The sequence below is a fragment of the Apodemus sylvaticus genome, chromosome 17 (genome assembly GCF_947179515.1).
Source record: "Apodemus sylvaticus chromosome 17, mApoSyl1.1, whole genome shotgun sequence".
Classification (NCBI taxonomy): Eukaryota; Metazoa; Chordata; class Mammalia; order Rodentia; family Muridae; genus Apodemus; species Apodemus sylvaticus.
Window position 1 is genome coordinate 34,599,976 of NC_067488.1, and position 18,995 is coordinate 34,618,970.

Genomic DNA, 18,995 nt, shown 5'->3' on the forward strand with positions numbered 1-18,995 from the left:
TATCACATAAGTCAAGATATACTTGTCTTAAGTCTTTCTTAGTCTCTGGGAGACCAGCAGACTCGACCATTGGACAAGCAGTTTACATGTGGACTTTGTGTGCTTTCCACCATTGTTCTGTTACACAGAAGGTATGACTGTAGAGAACTGGTCCCTTGTGGACCTCTGAGCTCTTGTCTAAAAAAAACTATCAGATCCCAACATAAGCTTCTGAAGTACTCCATATTTATGCCTTGTCAAAGGTATAGTCATGGTTGGTTAATATTATCAATAAGGAGAGTAGTTGACTTCGCATGGGTTCTCCTCTAAAAAGCAGCCTTGCACATAAACTTGAGTTACCAGTCTATCCTAGGTGATAAGCAGCTTTCTAGAGAACTTTGGCCATCCTTTTGTTGTGAGATAATCCCAGCAGAGAACAGACAGTCTAAAAGCTGAATAGAAATTCTATTTTGCCAGCTTGCAACTGCATAGGGAATTTGCCCAAAACATGCAATCCCGAGACTTATTATTCTTTGCCTTTTATGCATAAAAACTATACCTTGGTTGACACACTTCAGTTACCAAGAACACTTAATGAGGAAACTACAGAAGTCAAAAAGCAAGGTTAGTATATTTAGACTCTTCCACAGAGCCTGGCCTGGGACTTTAATGGATTAAAACTTGGCTCCCATTTTGGCAGGTAGTGGGGTCTGCATTGCTGGGTTCTAAGGTCAGAATGGTACCTCTAACATGGCATCAGTTGTGCTAAGGTCTCAGGACCTGTTACTCTTTCCTGCTCAAAACCCTTAATTGATATGAACTTTGTCCATTAAAAAATGGCCCAGCCAAATTAACTTAAAACATACTTAAAAGGGACATATTTTTACTCCTATTGAAATAGACATCCTTTTTGCTCTTTAGAATACTGGCTGTAATTACCTCATCTTTGCAAATTCCAAGGTCATCTCTTAGCCCCCCAAATCATAACAACAGGTACTAATGAACTTGAAAGCTGTGTAATTTGAAAAGTCTCTCAAGTGTTCAGACTAAAAATGAACCTTTCTATCTATTTGGATGGGAAAGCACATGCTGCTTCTCTGTACATGTCTACGCTGTAGATCCTGAGCCCCTTCTTGTTCACATAAAGGATTAGGGCATTCACATATCTTCTAGAAGAAGGGGCTGTTTAGTTTTTGGAATATGAAGATAAAAAATGCTTTAGACAGAGACCTATGAGGAGAGAGAGAGAGAGAGGAGAGAGAGAGAGAGAGAGAGAGAGAGAGAGAGAAGCGACCCAGCATACCAGGAGGAAAGCTATCCCTGGTAATTAAAAGCAAAGGGTTCCCCATAGGGCTGTTGGAGAAAGAAAAGCTGCTTAGCCTTGCGTTGTACAGAATTTTGCATTTACAGGGAAATTAGAAGACTAGGAATTGTGAAAAGGGACCTGATACAATTAAGGGGCCATTTCAGTATGAGAGTGTGCAGAAAAATCTGGTTCAGCAGGCATTAGGTATTCAAAGGATGTTCTGACTCCCAACTCCCAAGAAATCACCCCTAAAGATTTGGAATAATTTAAAAGCAGCATCTTTACATATTGAACTCCAGGTTTCATGTGTAGTTTATGCAAGTATGTGACTTCTAGTGAGGGCCTTAGACCATTAGTACTCAAAGACAACCCTTCAGTCACCCCATGCTTAAATGACCAGACACCTATTTCCACGAGCTTCTGTGCTGACAATGCTCCATATGTATTATATATTACCCATATATATTGTATGCATTATCCCATATTATTGCTGAGGAGTGGTGTGTAATCATTGTATGTGCAACCAAATGTCAAGGAGAACAAGAAGCTCATGCCTGAGCTCTTCTGGAAGCTTCTCTACCTGTCTTTTTTTCTATGATATACAGTATGAATATGTCAGTTTTTCTGAGCTTTGTCATCTATCTATTGAGTGTCTGAGCACTGGGGTTTTATAGAGGATGCTGAAACAGAGTACAGCATGCAGAAGGGAAGTCAAGATCTCCACGTCTCCATGCTCACAGGAAATGTTGCCATCACCTCCTCTTTAGGAACTTGGAAGAGAATCTTGTTGCTGTAGCACTGTAAGTCTGATTAGTTGTGTGTAGCCAAGTAGTCAACAATTATACAGTGCTATAGTGAGAGCTCTCTGGAGTGCATCATCCTCTTGTTGTCATCCAAGAATCCCAAGTTTGCATCACCTCCAGTATTTTGTTCAGCTCTCTATGCTGCACTGCTATGTGGACACTGATATGAAGCCTATACCCCAGTCCTCCTGGTATCAGTAGTGCGGCACGCAGAATAGTTGGTTCTAAAACCCAAATTATAGGTTTCCTTTGCTCTGAAGCAGGCAGAGAAGCCTGGTGTTACTCCATTGATTGTAAAGCTTCTGCATTTGACGCATTATACAGATTGACAGGAGACAAAAGCTCTCTGCTTCCAAAGAAAAACCCCTCCCTTCGACAGATGATTTGGCTGGGGCATGCCTGGATTCTCAAAATAGAGCAGAGCTGGAATCAAGACCAGGGTGAAGGTTTGGTGCCAGAAGTCACTGTTAGGTGCTCACACCGACTTGCAGACATTCTCAAGACATTTTTGCTTCAAGGCTGAAAGAGCAAGAAAGGGACTCAGAGCACCAAGACTGGAACAGAACAGAGACATAAAATCAAATAGTACCAGTCACATTCAGGTTCTTCTTGAGGGAAGGCACAGGTCAGGTCCATTCTAAAGGACTCCTTTGAGAGCCCTTGCATCAGCAGAGTGGAGGAAGGCCCAGCTCTGTTTTTTCACTTTCTGCCCAACTGCTATTGTCCTAATACCCAATTTGTACAACTCATCTCCCCTGTGGTCATTTACACTCATTAATACACTGATCAGTAAATAGTGTTTAGAGGTTTCATCAGGGTAGGGTGGAAAGATGAGATATTAGATAATGTGCTGGCTAGGATATTAGATAATGTGCTGGCTAGGATATTAGATAATGTGCTGGCTAGGATATTAGATAATGTGCTGGCTAGCTGTCCTTTCTATGCCCACACACCAAAGTGGGGAATTTCTGCCCTTGGAAGACTTCTCCTTTCTGCCTTAAATCATTTGCATATACCTTGGGTAAGAATTCCAGTGTTTTGTGGGGTTTGTTTTTTATTTTATTTTGGTTTGTCTTTTTAGCTTGGATGGGAACTCAGAGCCTTGCTTGGGTTCACACAGAGGCAGTAGTGAGTGGCCAGCTGACTCCAATGATTTCTGTACTTCTTGCAAACACTGAGGGTTTGACTGAACACTAGACTGTCTTGGTTTCCTGGCTTCTCCATGAGTTGCAGCAGTTCTCTGGTCCAGGCTAAGGTGAGACAAGCTATCAGCGTCATGAAACTTTCCATCAAATACACTCAATGCTGAGCGATCACATCAGTAAGTTGGGGACTTACTTCGAGAATGGGCCACCCTCTTCATCCTCTGACAGATCAGTGTAGCATTCTTTAGAAACCAAGAATAGTATTCCAGGCAATACCTATGGGTTCAATAAGAGTTGGGAGTGGTCACTTTCTTATAATGACCATAAGACAGCCAGAATCAAAAAGACTAATTACACAGATATGAACATGCCCCATAATTTATATCAGAGAACCCACTATTTATCTTTATAGAGTATGGGAGGATGGATAGAAAAGAATGCTTGCTAGGAAAGAGCTCAGACTTTGGGGCCAATAAGATTAATTTTTAATTTTATATCTACAGTTTATTAGGACATGTGAGTTCAGGTTGGCTACTTAATACTCTAAGCCTTCATAAGTTTCTTCATATGTAAGTGAAAGGCAGTAATATAAGATTAAGTGAGATGGTATGTGTGAAGTTACTGAACTATATCAGTGTCTATATGTTCAATAAGTAAGAATGTTCATTTTTATTTGTAGAAGAAGAAACAAGAATACTTTTATTAGACATGTAGCAAATACATTACAAAGAGATATGCAGCCCCTAATCTGAGGCACTTGGGGTTACTTCAGAATACCACAGTGGAGAGGCCATGAGCATGCTATCAGTAGAAATTTCAGCCGAGGCTGTCAGTGGCTTATTGTCATATATCTGGCATCTGAGGTGGTTGAGCCAGGCATGTTGGAATGCAGCCCCAGTCTTCTGCTAGACAAGTTAGGTGCTCTGAAGGGCTGAGCCATCCCTTCACCCCCAGCTTTTTATATTTTAACCTAGGTAAATCAGCCTGTTCTAGAAAATATTGTCATTCCAGTAGTCAAGAATACTAATATTTCAGTCGGGACTTTATCAGGAAAGTGAAAGCAATGAGTTGCTTTAATAAAGCAAATTCACACTGGAAAGAGGTCCTGAACAGGTTCGAAAAGAAGAAACCAAGGCAAGAAGGAAAAAGGTACCCCTATGTCTGATGGACAGTGAATGACCAGCCAGAAGAGACAGAAGTGTGTGAGGAGCATGGAAGGGAAGTAGGGTTCTGTGTTGTTATGGCAGCTGGAGCCTCAGAAGAGACACCTATTTCTGGAAGTGCAGAAGTGTGGAAAAATGTCCTGGCTTCTCTATTCTGCCAGTGTCTTCCATTTGCATGAATGAACAGGAAACCGGATGGCTAGGCATTCTGGGAAATGGAGTTTGCAAAAGCCAGATGTTTCAGTATAAAGCTGACCAAAAACAGACAGGGGTGTGTGTATCTCAATGATGGACACAATAGGATCACTCTTCTCATGAACCTGGACCTGCTCCAGGACACATCAAGAAGGGATAGTATGCCAAACCTGGCCAACCCAGTAGAGCTCAACACAGTATCTAAGCATTTGGTTGCCATAGCCACAACATGTCAAGTGTGCCAGAGAAGCATCCATGCAGCAAGTGCAAGAGAGCAATGCATGTGTTCCAGCACAGTCACTAGCCCAGCAGTGCAGTGTTCCTGGTGATAATCAGAGGACCAGATACATTGTCTTATTTCATTTTCCCAACACTGTCACAGTAGCAAGAGTATTATTGCAATCTTTCTGCGAGCAGAACTCTTGGAAATATGTGACAATGTGGGCAGGATTAGGTATTTCATGGGATAAATCAGGTAAGGTTCCAAGAGACTAGGAGAGAAGTCCCCCAATTCCACATGGCTTGGAAGTTACAGAATCTAATTTTAAATTGAAGCTTGCCTGCCTTCCAATCTTGACCCATATCCTAGCCTCAACCTTTCTTAGCCAGTGTGATCATGAATAGGCATTTACCAAAAAAACAAAAAAAACCAAAACATTTTTAACAATTCTCATCTATTTCCAGTGCAGTAAGGATGTCAAACTATGCCGTGAAAGGCATTAGAATGTGGTACTACCAATTGAGGTTCTTTGCCAATTTTCAGAGAAGGACCAGCAATTCCATTGTCTTGTGGCCTGTTCTCAAAAAGCCAAAGTTGCCATTTAGAGACTCAAGTCACGTAGGTAATTTGTTGAATGGATCATTTCTGCCTCTCTGATCAGCAAAAACAGTACTTCATGATAATATGGCCATGGCCAAACCTGAGGCCGAATACCTGGGCTCACCCCCCAAGTTAGTAAGGCAAGACAAATCACCAGCAGATAAACAGCCATAAGTGGCAGGGAATAGAGTGAAAGTTGTGTTAACAGCAAGGTTTGTTGGATAACTTAGAGGATACAGTTCCCAAACAGGAAAGACTAAACCAGTGGTTCTCTACCTTCTGAATGCTGTGACAACAGTTTCTCAAGTTGTGGTGACCCTAAACCATAAATGAAATTTTGGTGCTACTTTATAACTGTAATTTTGCTACTGTTATGAACCATAATGTGAATACTCTTCAAGATAGAGGCTTGCCAAAGGGGTTACAACCCATACATTGAGAACCACTGGACTAAATAATCATGAAGAAAAAGCCATAGTGAAGGTGTCCTGCTGTGTCTGTCTTTGGGCTTTGGTAACAGGGCCACCTTCAGTGCTGTCAGTATGAGCTGAACTCTGAAGCACTCATCAATATACAAGCTCCTTGCATCAGGAGACACAAATACCTGACAACCCTGGAGATGTCAATATTTGCCATCCATGAGAAGTGAAATGGACTCAGTTTCTGTCATCCTATAAGATAGGAAGTCATGTCTCCAGGATTGTGTTAGGGACCCCAAAACTGGAAAAGTCTCAACAAATGACTACACTGGAATAGACTTTAGGTGAGAAAGGGAAATTAAGGAACCTGAGTTTTAGAGCTGACAGAATAAATGGTTGAGCATCTATGCTCTATTTCTTTTAAATGGAGAGAATAGATTAGAAAAAAGCTCTAGCTTTTTCATATCTAGCAGATAAACAGCCATAAGTGGCAGGGAATAGAGTGAAAGCTGTGTTAACAACAAGGTTTGTTAGATAACTTAGAGGATACATTTCCCAAACCCAAATATTGACATCTACAGGGTTGTCAGGTTATACTACTGGGTCTGTCATCTTGTCTACTACATTCTTTATGTAAATAAAACACCCAAGTCTATTGAGGCATCCTAGATCAAACATAAAAAAAATTAGGGGAGAGGGTGAAAAACTGGGATTGGTTCTCAGATTTTGTGGATAATGGAGATTTTAAACAATGAAAGCCATGTTAGTAAGCTTTTAAGATTACACTGAGACTTGAGAAATTTGTCCTCAGCTTACTGGGAAAGGATATGCATGGAAATGCTCTACTGTTTGATTCTGGATTTAACAACTATAAATCCCAGAAACATCTTCAATCAGTACTGGAAGACAGAACCATATCAATGCCTAGATTATCTCATGAAGTGTAATTATCCTCCTGATTTTCACTGGCAAGCAACAACTGATGTGAATTAAAGATCTGTAATTTAGATAGCCAAATGTTGTGATTATTTTTCCCAGAAAATTTAATCAAATAAAAGACACTTGTATCCAAAGTTCTTGGTAGTAAGTAATACTACCACATATAGTGTGATTCATCTCTGTGTAATCACCTGACCAAACTGTGTAATCAAATTCACCTCACCTCAGCTAAACTCAACTCAACTCAACTCAAGCCAACTCATCTCAACTATCTCATCATTTAATTTAATCTTAATTCAACTTAGAATATCTAAGCATGACTCTTCTTTACCCAATTCATTTAATCTGAAATCACCTCATCTTAACATAGCTCAGTTAGGGCAATCCAGCTAAACTCAATCAGTTTATCTCAACCCAACCCAACTCATCTCAGACAAAAATCAGCTCAGCTCAACTATATTTACCAGATCCTGAATTTTGTTTTGAAGAGTGTAGAGATGAACAAATCCTTGTCATGGAGCTCAAAGATATAAAAGTCCAATAGGGATTACACTGTAAACTCCCCTATGGCACCTGTCACCTGCCTGGGAATTATTTAATGAGTTGCAGAAAAACCACATACAATAAAAAGACTGTAACTACTGGGTATGAATCACCTGCCTGGGAATTATTTAGTGCCTGGGCACCTGATACCTTTCATAGAGACCACACACAATAAGAAGACTATAGCACTTGAGTTTGCAAGGGAATCAAATATTAGATTACCTCATGGCTTCTGAACTGAAATCCTGCTTTTGGATTGCACAAAGGCATTGCTGGAAGAAGCGGCAGAGTTCCATCAGACATGGGGTGAGTTTCTTCATGGCCAGGGACAGAGGAGTATCTGTAATAGCCTCTTCTTTGGGGAGTGGCCGAGGACACTCTGGAACATGCAATCTCAGACATGTGAAATCAGCAAGAGCTCAGCAAACATCTTGTCTTGGGTATGGCTTCTGATAGGTTAGTATAGTCTAGCCCTTATTATAGGTAGATTGAACATGAACAATAGAGAGTGTAGTTTCATTATTGCTCAGTGAAACTACACTGGGAATGTCAAGAGACCAGTAGAGAATGATAGTAATATTCAGGAGGAGACCAAGCATGGCTTCTCTGAAGAGCATGCATCTAAATTGTAGAACAGAAATACATTGGGGACAGGGCATCACTGGTACAGAGGATAGCTTACTATTATGCAAGGGGCTAGCTGGCAGTGGGGGGATGGGGTGGGGGTGCAGAATGCTTTAAATACAGAGGGTGTGTTGCATTATGTGTGTGTGTGTGTATGTATGCATGTGCACATATATATGACAAGCATCAAGAAGGTGTGATGGTTAGTATTGTCTGTCAACTTGAAAAAATCTAAAATCACTTAGACTGGATTAATTAAAGTGGGATGATTCATTTTAAGGGTGGCTAACACCATCCCATTAGACGAAGTACAAGATTGAAAGTAGGAAGTATTCTAAGCACCAAGATTCATCTCCCTTTGTTTCCCAGCAGTAGATACAATTGGACAGCTGGCTCCAAGCCCCCCTCCCCACATGATGGACTGTACCTTTGAACTGTAAGCCCAAATAAACCTTTTCATCCTTAAGTCACTTTTTCAGGTAATTTGTCACAGCCATAAGAAACTAATGCAGAAGGAAATCGCAGTTTTGAAAAATAAATCTAGCAATACAAATCTAGCAAGCTGGTCAATGGGTTCTGAGTTCTTCTCCTTGGGAAGTATGTTGATTGTGTATCACATAACCAGATTTTCATTATTTAGTATGCGACATATAGGGAAAGAATACAAATATTAAGCAAAGGAAAAAACAAGTTCTTAAGGACCTCATCCTATCAGATCTCCTCAAACTGAATCAGTTTCCTGAGGCTGCAGCCAGGCAACCTTATAAAAAAAATGACATAATACTCAGACTAAGCTTGCAGAGCTATTGAGAGGACTCAGTAAGTCCTTCTACACAGAGCACATGACACTATTCTCACCATGGAACAGACAAAAATACTAGCTAGTATTGTTGATTTACCTATTGAAAAATGTTGAGAGTCTACCATATGTGAGGCACTAACAGACTGGTAATATAGCAACAACCAAGAAGGAGCAGGGTCCTCCTCTCACAGGGCTTGTCACCTCAGACTAGAAATCATATTAGGATGTTATAATTACACAGGATGGGCCACCCATCTCCATTAACTAAAATGTCACAACATCTAGGAAAGGCATAGTGGCTTCTCTTTAATGTCATTTTGTCTTTTGCCTAGCAGACACCCTGGGATATCTGGTTATATAGGAGGGTGATGCTTTTGATTTGATTTGACTTGATTTGATTTGATTATTTGATTTGATTGTTTTGAGACAGAGTCTCATGAAGTTCAGGCTGGCCTAAGACTTATTATATAGCTGAGATAATTTAGAGATCCTGATTCTTCTGCTTCCACCCTGTGAGCTGTAAGAATAGTAATACCCCACCATGCCCAATATATGTGGTGCTGGATATTGAACGCAGGGCTTCATGAGTGGTACCAACTGAGACGCTGCCCAGGGATGTGATTTTTCTGTAAATATGACTTACTTTCTATTGAGCATTTTTTTGTTACAAAAATGCTCTTTAGTGGTACAAGTTAACTGATACTAATATATAACTGCTGTCTGAAAACACTGCAGATAACTCATGTCTATAACAATGTAAGTGACTATTGTCTGGCAAGTGTACAGTTGGTTTTTGCCTCATTTCAACTAGAAGAGTTATTACTATAAGTCATAAATTGGCAAGCTCTTTTGAAATTACTTCCCTATATTGGCTTGTAAATCTGATACCCTGTTGATGCAGTTTTAAGACCTTTCTGATTTCCCCATCAATTACTGAGCTGAATAATGTCTTTAGTATACTGACATACTTATATTATAAATTTTATGAGACTTTTCTTGTGGTACTAGGGATGAAACCTAGGTCTCCATGCTTAGCAAGAGACTGACAACCAAATCTCACCCCACTCTGATAGTTTTAAAATAATGATTTATCAGCAACATTTAGCAAATTGAGGGTGCACAAAGCTTTCAACTTTTAAAACATATAGAAACAAAATATTTTTCCATGAGTTTACTAGAACATTAACTAGCACACCCCCACACCCCAGAGCATGGCTAGATTCCCATCAATGTGATATTTAGCATCTACCGTCCACCAGGTACTTTCCTCATAACAACTGTAAAACAGACATTTGAAGTGTTGTCATATAGAAGTAGTCACTGAGCATGAAGTGGATCAGTCCCAGCACAGGGAGGGAGGGATTCTGCAGAGACTCTAGGCTCATGCTCAATAAGAACCACATCCCTGCTCTATAATCAGCATCCTCAAGGATGTATTTGTACACATCACTTCCATGCTGCCCCTCACCTGTACTTCTTGGCCTCAGGAAGTGACCTCAGGAACCTGCATGAGCTAATTCAGGGCATTCCTACAGTTCACTTTGAGTACCAACACATGACGTTGATTCTGATTCCTAAATGTGACCCGAATTTCACTGCCTATGTAGTTATGTTTTTCCTTTACCCACATCATCATATATGAGTCCTTTCATTGCACCCTTCATCCTAGCATCTCTTTAGTTTTCCCTCTGAGTTCAGGGATATCATTGCACAGCACATATCAGGCCATAAGGGTTTCCCTTGCCTCAGAGCACGGGCCAGATTCCTTGCCGTGACAGAACCTGCTCTTACTTTCACTGTCTCCGGCCTCAGTTTTTTATGACTCTTATTTCACCACAAGAATTCTAGCTACAGAGGCCCTGTTTATTCTCCAAGAATGTCAATTCTCGGAGTTTCTGTGGGTTTCCTTATGCCAAGGCTCTGTAGGAGTACATGCATAGCGGCATCTTGTCAGAAAGTACCTGCTCATTTGGGTGCCTGCATGACTTCCTCAGCTGAAAGGATTCTCCTCCTCAATGGCTATACAAAACGCTGACTGTTTCTTCACTCAAGAAATATATAGTGCTCCTCCTTTAATAGTCATTTGCATGGAGTCCTTGTGTGTCTGTCTGTGTGTGTGTGTGTGTGTGTGTGCATGCAACATCTTAGACGAGGTAATACAATAAGATAAACTTTCTAATCACAGATATTGGAGTTAGGCATATATGGCCTCTAAATTCAGCCTCTTGTCTATAGGACCCTATAGAATCCTTTAATGAAGATAGCATTATCTACCTTCCAGAATTATTGGACAGAAAAATTTAGATGGTCTTAACTCTAGGCCTTGCACATAGTAGGACCTCAATATATGTTAACTGAAGGGATAATTGGATGATTAAAAAAAAGACCTCTGTGGAATATTTTTAAAATGATTTTTGAATGAGCAAAATAATTTACTCGAAGATGTCAGAGCCTCTTTTATGAAGTGAATGCTTTGTGAAACAGATAGGATAGAGATGGATACGCAGATAACAATCTATTAGACACGCATTAAAGAATTATTAGCATAAATGGCTAGGAATATATGGACAGATGATACATGATGAACAGGTGGGTAGATGGACAGAGATAGCTATATAGATACAGCTATAAATATAAATATGGATGGAGATGTAGTTAACATGTGTATTAGAACTCAACCTGACAATATTCTTGGCACCACCAGTGTTTCTCTTTAGATCTCCTAGGGACGAGAGTGACAATTTCTTGGTAGCACAGTTGGGTCTTTGTGTCTGAAAGGCCCATTCATCATTCACTGGAGGCTGTAAGGATTGAAGTAGGTCTGAGGATTTATGAAACAGGAGTCTGTGCAGGCTCCAGTAACTTAATAATGCCCTGTCGACATAAGACTGGCCAGTGTTGTAACATTCAGGAAGCTTGAATAGAAAGATATTCAGGATAAGGTGGGTGGGGCCTGAGAACCTGTCCATCTTTGAGGACCTGATTCGTTTCCCTTTAGCAGGGAGCTAAGAGTCCAGAAAAAAGTGTGTGACAGCCAAAAGCTGAGAATAGAAATTCAAGTCCTGGGAGTTCTGCAAACCATGTCTAGGAAGTCATTGCTTCTCAAACCCATGAGAACAGCGTGCTCAGGGATATTGCCAGCAGGGCATCCTTTAAAACACAGTCACAGGGAGTTGCGTCCAGCAATTGGGGCTTAGATTTTTGCAGCAATCATTTATGCCTTCTCTCTCTGATCAGCCAACCAGCAGCCAACAAACTCATTGTGGGAGCCGCTTCTGCTTGCAAAGCGATCAGCACATTTTTTCTAGATGCTCACTCAATGAATGTTGATCAAATTAAATAACACAGAGCTTTAAAATCCCAAGTCAATTCAGCACACATTATCTTAACACGAAAGCATGTAGAAAGGAATAAAGAGAACAGATGTTTTTAGTGCTCATAGTAATTGCAGTTGTTCTTGCTTTAAATTGAGGGTATCAATCCTGGAGGCCACCCTTCACAAAAGTAGTTGAGCTAGATTTGCATCCTAGCAGTCTGAGTTTACACAGATAAAACAAACCTTATTAGACTATGCAACTGTATTCATCAAAACAAGCTTAAGCAATGGCTGGGTGTTCCTACTCACTTGAAACTTGATGGGCTGCTGGGACCCGGATTGGCTCTTTCTCGGGAGTGAATGGCCACTCTGAATGAATACCATCTGCAAAGATAAAGAAGAACTGAAATGAGATGGCCTTGGGCTATTATACACAAATAGTCAGGGAATCCTAACACCTTCAAGGTGAGGTTTCTTACAAATTCATGGGGAAATGATAGCCAAAGAGGACGAAGTGGTTTAGCTACAATCTTGCAGTCCACCAATGCCATGAAACTACTTCTGACTCATTCCCTGTAATAACCTATATGGACAGTATGCTTACTGGTGCGTTGTACCCCTCTTCCTCTTCTCTCAGGCTATACTTTCCTCTGAGGTATGTAGCTTCTTGGTCTGGCCAAGCAGTCTCACCTGTTTGCGGGACTCTAGGAGCTGGTGCTTTGGTTGGATTTGTAGTCTGTGTTCCAGGCGTGAGTGTTCCTGAGAAGTGAGGAGAAAGATAACCATGCATCTCTTAAAGGAGAGCACAATCTGAAGATGTTCCACATTCTTACCAGTTTGACTCACTAGGCCAGACACTAAGATGGATGTTGAAGGTGCAGGTGTAAGAAATGTAGCCACAATTGAGTTCTTTCTGGAATACATATGGGAATGCATGAGTCTCACCACTACAGGTAAAGTATGATGGGACCATTGGGAACTTGCCAATATGAGTAAGATAATGGTGACACTGTATGGGACAGCAATGGTACTAAACAAGTAAGTACTTAAGTATGGGCCCTCTGAGACAACTTGTCATTGTTCTGATTCATGGTGTACATATGGACTCCAGCCACATTCATGATAATCACTTTTCAATAATTTTAATAATAGCCTAGGTTCTCAGCTCAACATCTGTCTTTTATGTTGATAAAGCTTTGGTTTTGGGACTACTTCAGGCTCCCTGCTGACATGAGAGTCTAGTCTCTAACAAGTCAGGAAAACAGCCATCTTTGACAAGAGAGAGAGAGAGAGAGAGAGAGAGAGAGAGAGAGAGAGAGAGAGAGAGAGAGAGAGAGAGAGAGAGAGAGAGTTGGGAATTTCATTCTGAAGATGAATGAGATGACCCAATAGATAGGTACCTAGTTCAGCAGGTGCCATTGTTGACTGCAATAAGGAACAAGTGAGAATAGGCCTTGAAGGCAGAACAAAAAGCTTGTGCAAAGAGGAATGAGCAATTAGTACTGTTCTGTGGATGGACTCCAGGGAATGAAGTGGAAAGTATGGGAAATGCTGGGGAGCCCACGTTTCAGCCAACACTATTATAACACAGTCCACTATTTGTGATTGCTCTGTTGTTGGGACCAAGTTTGGTGGAATCTAGTTTGATATGGCTGTCACTCCATGGTCCTCCCTGTGAGTTGCAGAGCTGAATACTACAGATGAATGCTCATTCACGTTCAGCCCATAACTATCAGAATCTCCAGCTCCAATGGAAATCTCATTTTCTCAGGAAGGATCATCATCATTTGATGTCTCTTTAGGTATTGACTAGACTATCACTTCCACTAAAGAAGATACCAGTAATGATTGCTTCCTTGATGGATATCTGTGTAAATCTTGACACTTGAGCCACATCCAACTTGTCTATGACTATCCTTTAGCTTGACGGAATGGCTCTGTGATTACAGAATACTGAAGTGTGTAAGGGACTGAGGGCCCTTGACACTGTCTGTTGTGGATAACTTGGCCAGCTTACAAGATTTTCAGGAAATGATTGCTGTCCAAATGCTTACATCCCAAACTAACTCCTTGCCCCAAAAACTCTTAATCAATTACAATAAAATAGAGACTCAGAGGAAGAAGAAAATTTACTCTGAATAGTGTATGTAGTTAAGGCGAGATTGTAATCCAGCTGTATCTGAATCTGAATCAGAGCTGAGTTTCAAGGTGACTATGATTCCATTGACCAAAGCAAAGTGAATTTGTTTAATTTTCTTTTACACTAATATAAGGGAAGGAGGAAAGGAAGTCAAGTGAAGAAGGGTAGAAGAGTGAATGTGGACGAAGGATGTTATGGGCACATATGGCAATGACGTCATGAAACGTTTTACAGTTAATATGGAAAAGTAAAGAGAGGCAGCTGGAGAGTCCTGGGAAGAAGGAAAATTTGATTTTTTTATTCATAAATAAGAATAAAGGAGTGGAATAATGAAAAGAAGAGGAATGAGTTTGTTTCACAATCATTTATAAAATCACTACTTTTTCCTATTTTTCAGCATGTATATTAGATTTCAAAACGTAAAAAGACATTCAAGGAAGAGACACCAACCCACCCACAAAACTTGCAATCCAAAATGTATCCAGTCTACAAGTAATGTAGGCACAGGGGAGGGAGCAGAGACTGGTCCCTCAGGGAATGGCCAACCAATAACCGTCCCAGCTTGAGACCCATTTCATGAGCAAGCACCAATTCCTAACACTATTAATGATAATCTGTCAGGCCTTGTAGGTAGGAGCAAATTGTCCTCTGAAAGGCTCCACTCAGCAGCTGACTCAGACAGATACAGACACTGAGAGCCAAACAGTGGATTGAGTTTTGGGATTCTTAGAGAAGAATAAAGGGAGGTTTGCAGGGCTCAAAGGGGACAGGAACTCCCCAGGAAAACCAATAGAGTCAACTAACCTGCACCCTTAGGGCTCTCAGAGTCTGAACCATCAACCAAAGAACATACATGGGCTGAACCTAGGCCTCCCCACTCATATGTAGCAGATGTGCAGCTTGACCTTCAAAAGCTATTGCCTGTATGTGGAATATGTTCTTCTAGCTGAGCTGCCTTGTCTGACCTTAGTAGGAGAGGAAGTGCCTAGCCTCACAGAGACTTGAAGTGCCAGGGAAGGGAGGGGATACCCAAGGGGCCTTCTCCTGCAGAGAGGAGAAGGGCACAGGGAGGGGGAAGGATTGTGGGAAGGGGTGACTGGGAGGAAGGCAGTGAGAGGTATGTGAAGGGAATAAGTAAAATAAAATAAAAATTTAAAAAGAGGCTTTCAAAACAGACATTTTCAAGGATGATTGCAAAGAAGGTGAATGTTGTCTCTCACCTGAGACTATGCTGGGCTGTGCTAGTCGGCTGGGTGTGGTCAGTATCCCAGTAGGATGCAACAGGTTTCCTGTGCTCCTGAGCTGCTGGGCATCTCCAGTGGAGGTTGATGTGGAGGGAAGGCTTGCCCAGGGTGGTCCTCCAGGTGTGCTATCATTCATAGTCAGTGGCATAGACATGGATACTGAAGGTGCTTGAGTGTATCTCTTTGTCACCCATGGTGTTCTGGTCATGTTCCCTGCAGTGTGTTGAAAGTAACACACTCTCTTTGAGCCCTGCTTTCAATGTGTTGGTATTGCTATACTTGATTTCCTTGATCATGTGTAAAACTGAAGACATACCAAATGCTCTCAAAGCACAAAAGAAGTATTTATGTATAGCACAGATAATTCTTACATTTTACTGTGGACTAGAATAGGCAGATTAAACTGAATTTCGTTTTTTTTTTTGTTTGTTTGTTTGTTTTTTGTTTTTTGTTTTTTTGGCAATAAGTTAAAAGAAACATTTGGAGAGATGGCCTTGGTGGCTAAGTAAACTTGTTGGTTTTTCAGAAGACTCAGGATCTGTTCCCAGAACCCACACAGTGGCTCTCAATCACCTATATCTTCACCTCTGGGGAATTTGATGTCCCTTCTGGCTTCTGATGGCTTCATGCAAGTGATGCACATGTATTTATGCAGGACTCATGCATACACATAAGATAAAAACAAATCAATCTCTAAAAATAAAATCCCGAAATCCTCTCTAAGCCCCTTAGAGCCCCTCCCCAGAAAGCTAGGGTATGTGGTTGGGGGTTGGGGATCTGTCTTAAATGTATGAGGTATATTTATACTCATGCAATAGGCTGGGAAGGTTGTTTGAGATGAGGAGATCTGCAGGCATTGGCGTGGCCTTGTTTTCTTCACATGGGAAGCAAGTTACTTAACTTATTTTAATTATACAATTTGTTTGTTCTTGTTTTCAGTGTTGGAGGTGGAACTCAAGACCATGTCCATGCTGTATAGTTTTTAATGTGAATGTGCTTGAACAGTAGTTCTCTTACATTAGTTTTTGTACTTGCTCACAGCAACAAAGAACGTAGCTAATACATCAAGTAGCCACTGGCCACTGAGACACATTCACTGCCCCTTTTAGCCTTGACATTAAACTGGAGATAATGATGATGATAATGATGATGATGATGATGATGATGATGGTAGTGGTGGTGGTGGTAACAACTCACCAAGCTTCCCATAGTTAAGCTAAATATTCCATAATTATTCTTTAAAGATGATAGTTTCACATTTGTTCCCATGGAAGAAAGTTAATAATCTTTTCTCTCGAAGTTTATAGAGCTAGTCATGATGGATGACTGTACAACTGTGAGTTAAGTGGGGGAACATTTGCTTATCCAGTACAAGAGTTCCCCCTTCATGTACTGATGCCATTACTCTCACTGAAGTTCTGAGGCTTTCCTTATATGAAGCAGTGTTTCCTTTAAGGACCATGACTAGGTGTTTATGACTTTTCTCACCTCCAGCAATTATCTATTTTTACATTATACTGAAATATTTTACAATTTTGTGTAGTTTTCACAATGTAAGTTACAGTATTAACTTTTGTAGAAAATGTAAAAGTTGAAGTTGGTAGAGTTGAATTCTATTCCACTCCACTGTTGAGACACACCCTTTTCATAGTCTGCTTCTCTCCCGGTTCAGCCCATCCTTACCTCTGTGAGGAACAGTTTTGTGCCCTGCTGTGCTGAGCAGGATGTCCTTCTTGGGACTGTGCATGACAGAGCTCAATGCAAGTTAGATCAGGACTATAGTCTGCTTTCCTGTATCTCCTTTCTATCTGTGAGCTCGAGAGACATTGGGGAAATTTAAAGAACTATTTTAGGAAGTGGGAAGGGGTGGGTGGGAGGACAGGGGGAGGGAAGGGGGCTTATGGGACTTTCGGGAGTTGGGGGCTAGAAAAGTGGAAACCATTGGAAATGTAAATAAAAAATATATCAAATAAAAAAAAGAACTATTTTCAAACTATCCTACTGGCTGGAAGCAAGGATGTCTTTTGATGAGTAAGTGAATGATTGAGTTCTACTGATTCCTATCCATCCTTGGCATAGATAATACTGACTGTTACTGAAAAAGATCACTTATTTTTGTATATTTTTCAGGTCATTATACCTTTTGTGTTTGATGACAATACTGTCGTATATTGTACACAATGTGGTGGGATTGATTAGGAAAAATCTTTCCCAGCCACTGGTGGCATCATTTCATGTTGGGGTGGAGTTACTAACACCCCTTTTGGTATGAATATCCAACCAGGAGCAAGTTAACTAAACAACTGTGCCTTAAAATGTTGACTTCACCATTTCCTGTGAATTTCCAGAGAAAGATATTTGTCTACATTGTTGAAATAAAAATGTCTTATTCCAGCAATTACTATCATCATACAAGATATTGTCAGTGGGGAAGGCGGGGTTAAGCATATCAGAGAACTCTTGGTATTATTTTTGGGACTTCTTAAGTATAGAAGTCTATTAATATGAATTCTGGACGTATATATCATCAATACAATTTCCGTGACTGACCCTTCCCACTAAGCTGTGGCATCATGTAAGGTGCTGGGAAGAGTTAGATGGGGGCATTTTATTTAATTATGTGAGACTAGAGGAAACAGAAGAGAGACACAGCAAAATAAAAAAATAACCATGAAAGCATCTTACCTGAGGTCGGAGAACTACTCTGTGTGCCCATGGCCCCAAGAGGAAGCTCTGCAAATATCTGTTTGTTTTCTGTCACCTCTTTCTCTGAAGGAGTACTTGTCTTTGTCCAGGGGAAAGTCTTCAGAGCAGATACCCGTTGTGTGCTCCAGTGTGGAGCGTATGATTTTAGAAGTGACTGCTGGCTTTGAGTCGTGAGCCTTGAAGTCCTTGCTGTTCCCCTGGTAGTTGCTCCTCAAAGGAAACAGCCAATGGTAGTTTTAAATTAATTGCCACTTTGGGCAAAAAGAACTGTTGAGTCACAAAAAGACAATTAGGCAATAGCTATATAAAATGCAGATATTCCAATATAACTCTGAACAGTACCAAGTGTCACCAAAGGATATCTTCTCTTGAGTCTTCCATTTAAAAATGGCATTAAATATCACACAAATGCTGTGTGCTAAATCACTGTGAATAGAATGTAAAGTTGTCCAGATCTAAGAGCACCAGGCTGACTGTCTCTCAGTCACTGTCTCAGACATCAGTAACTGATAACACTCAGGGACTTGTCAGAGTCTGCGTGCGTTCTTGCAGTCCTCTGCTGCTCCATGACTCGGGTCCTTGTCTCTGTAAGAGTAATGACACTCATGCTATCTGCCTTATGGCTACCGGTAGGAGCATCAAGAGAAGCTGGGATTTCCAAAAGAAACTACTTGAAAGACTAACCTTCAGCAAGACTGGTGGATTTTTTTTTTAAATATGAATTTGTCTAATGACCCTGTTTATTCCACAAGGGATAGAAAAAAGAGGCACAGATGTTAAATTGACTAACGCTCTCCTTTAGGAAGTCTGAGATGATGCTTAGGCTGAGGAGTCTGGACATAAAGTGAGAG

General features: G+C 40.8%; 1 protein-coding gene across 1 annotated transcript in view; it reads right to left on the reverse strand.

The window, feature by feature from the left end:
• Positions 1 to 6,754: 6,754 nt before the first annotated feature.
• The window catches only part of Hhla1 (HERV-H LTR-associating 1), a 35,046-nt gene continuing 22,805 nt past the window's right edge, over positions 6,755 to 18,995 (reverse strand). The window contains exons 11-16 of the mRNA XM_052161562.1: positions 18,124 to 18,351; positions 15,415 to 15,651; positions 12,745 to 12,813; positions 12,364 to 12,438; positions 7,535 to 7,691; positions 6,755 to 6,809 (exon numbers count right to left, since the gene is read on the reverse strand). Coding sequence (XP_052017522.1) covers positions 6,755 to 6,809; positions 7,535 to 7,691; positions 12,364 to 12,438; positions 12,745 to 12,813; positions 15,415 to 15,651; positions 18,124 to 18,351 — 821 coding nt within the window. The remainder of the gene's footprint in view (positions 6,810 to 7,534; positions 7,692 to 12,363; positions 12,439 to 12,744; positions 12,814 to 15,414; positions 15,652 to 18,123; positions 18,352 to 18,995) is intronic.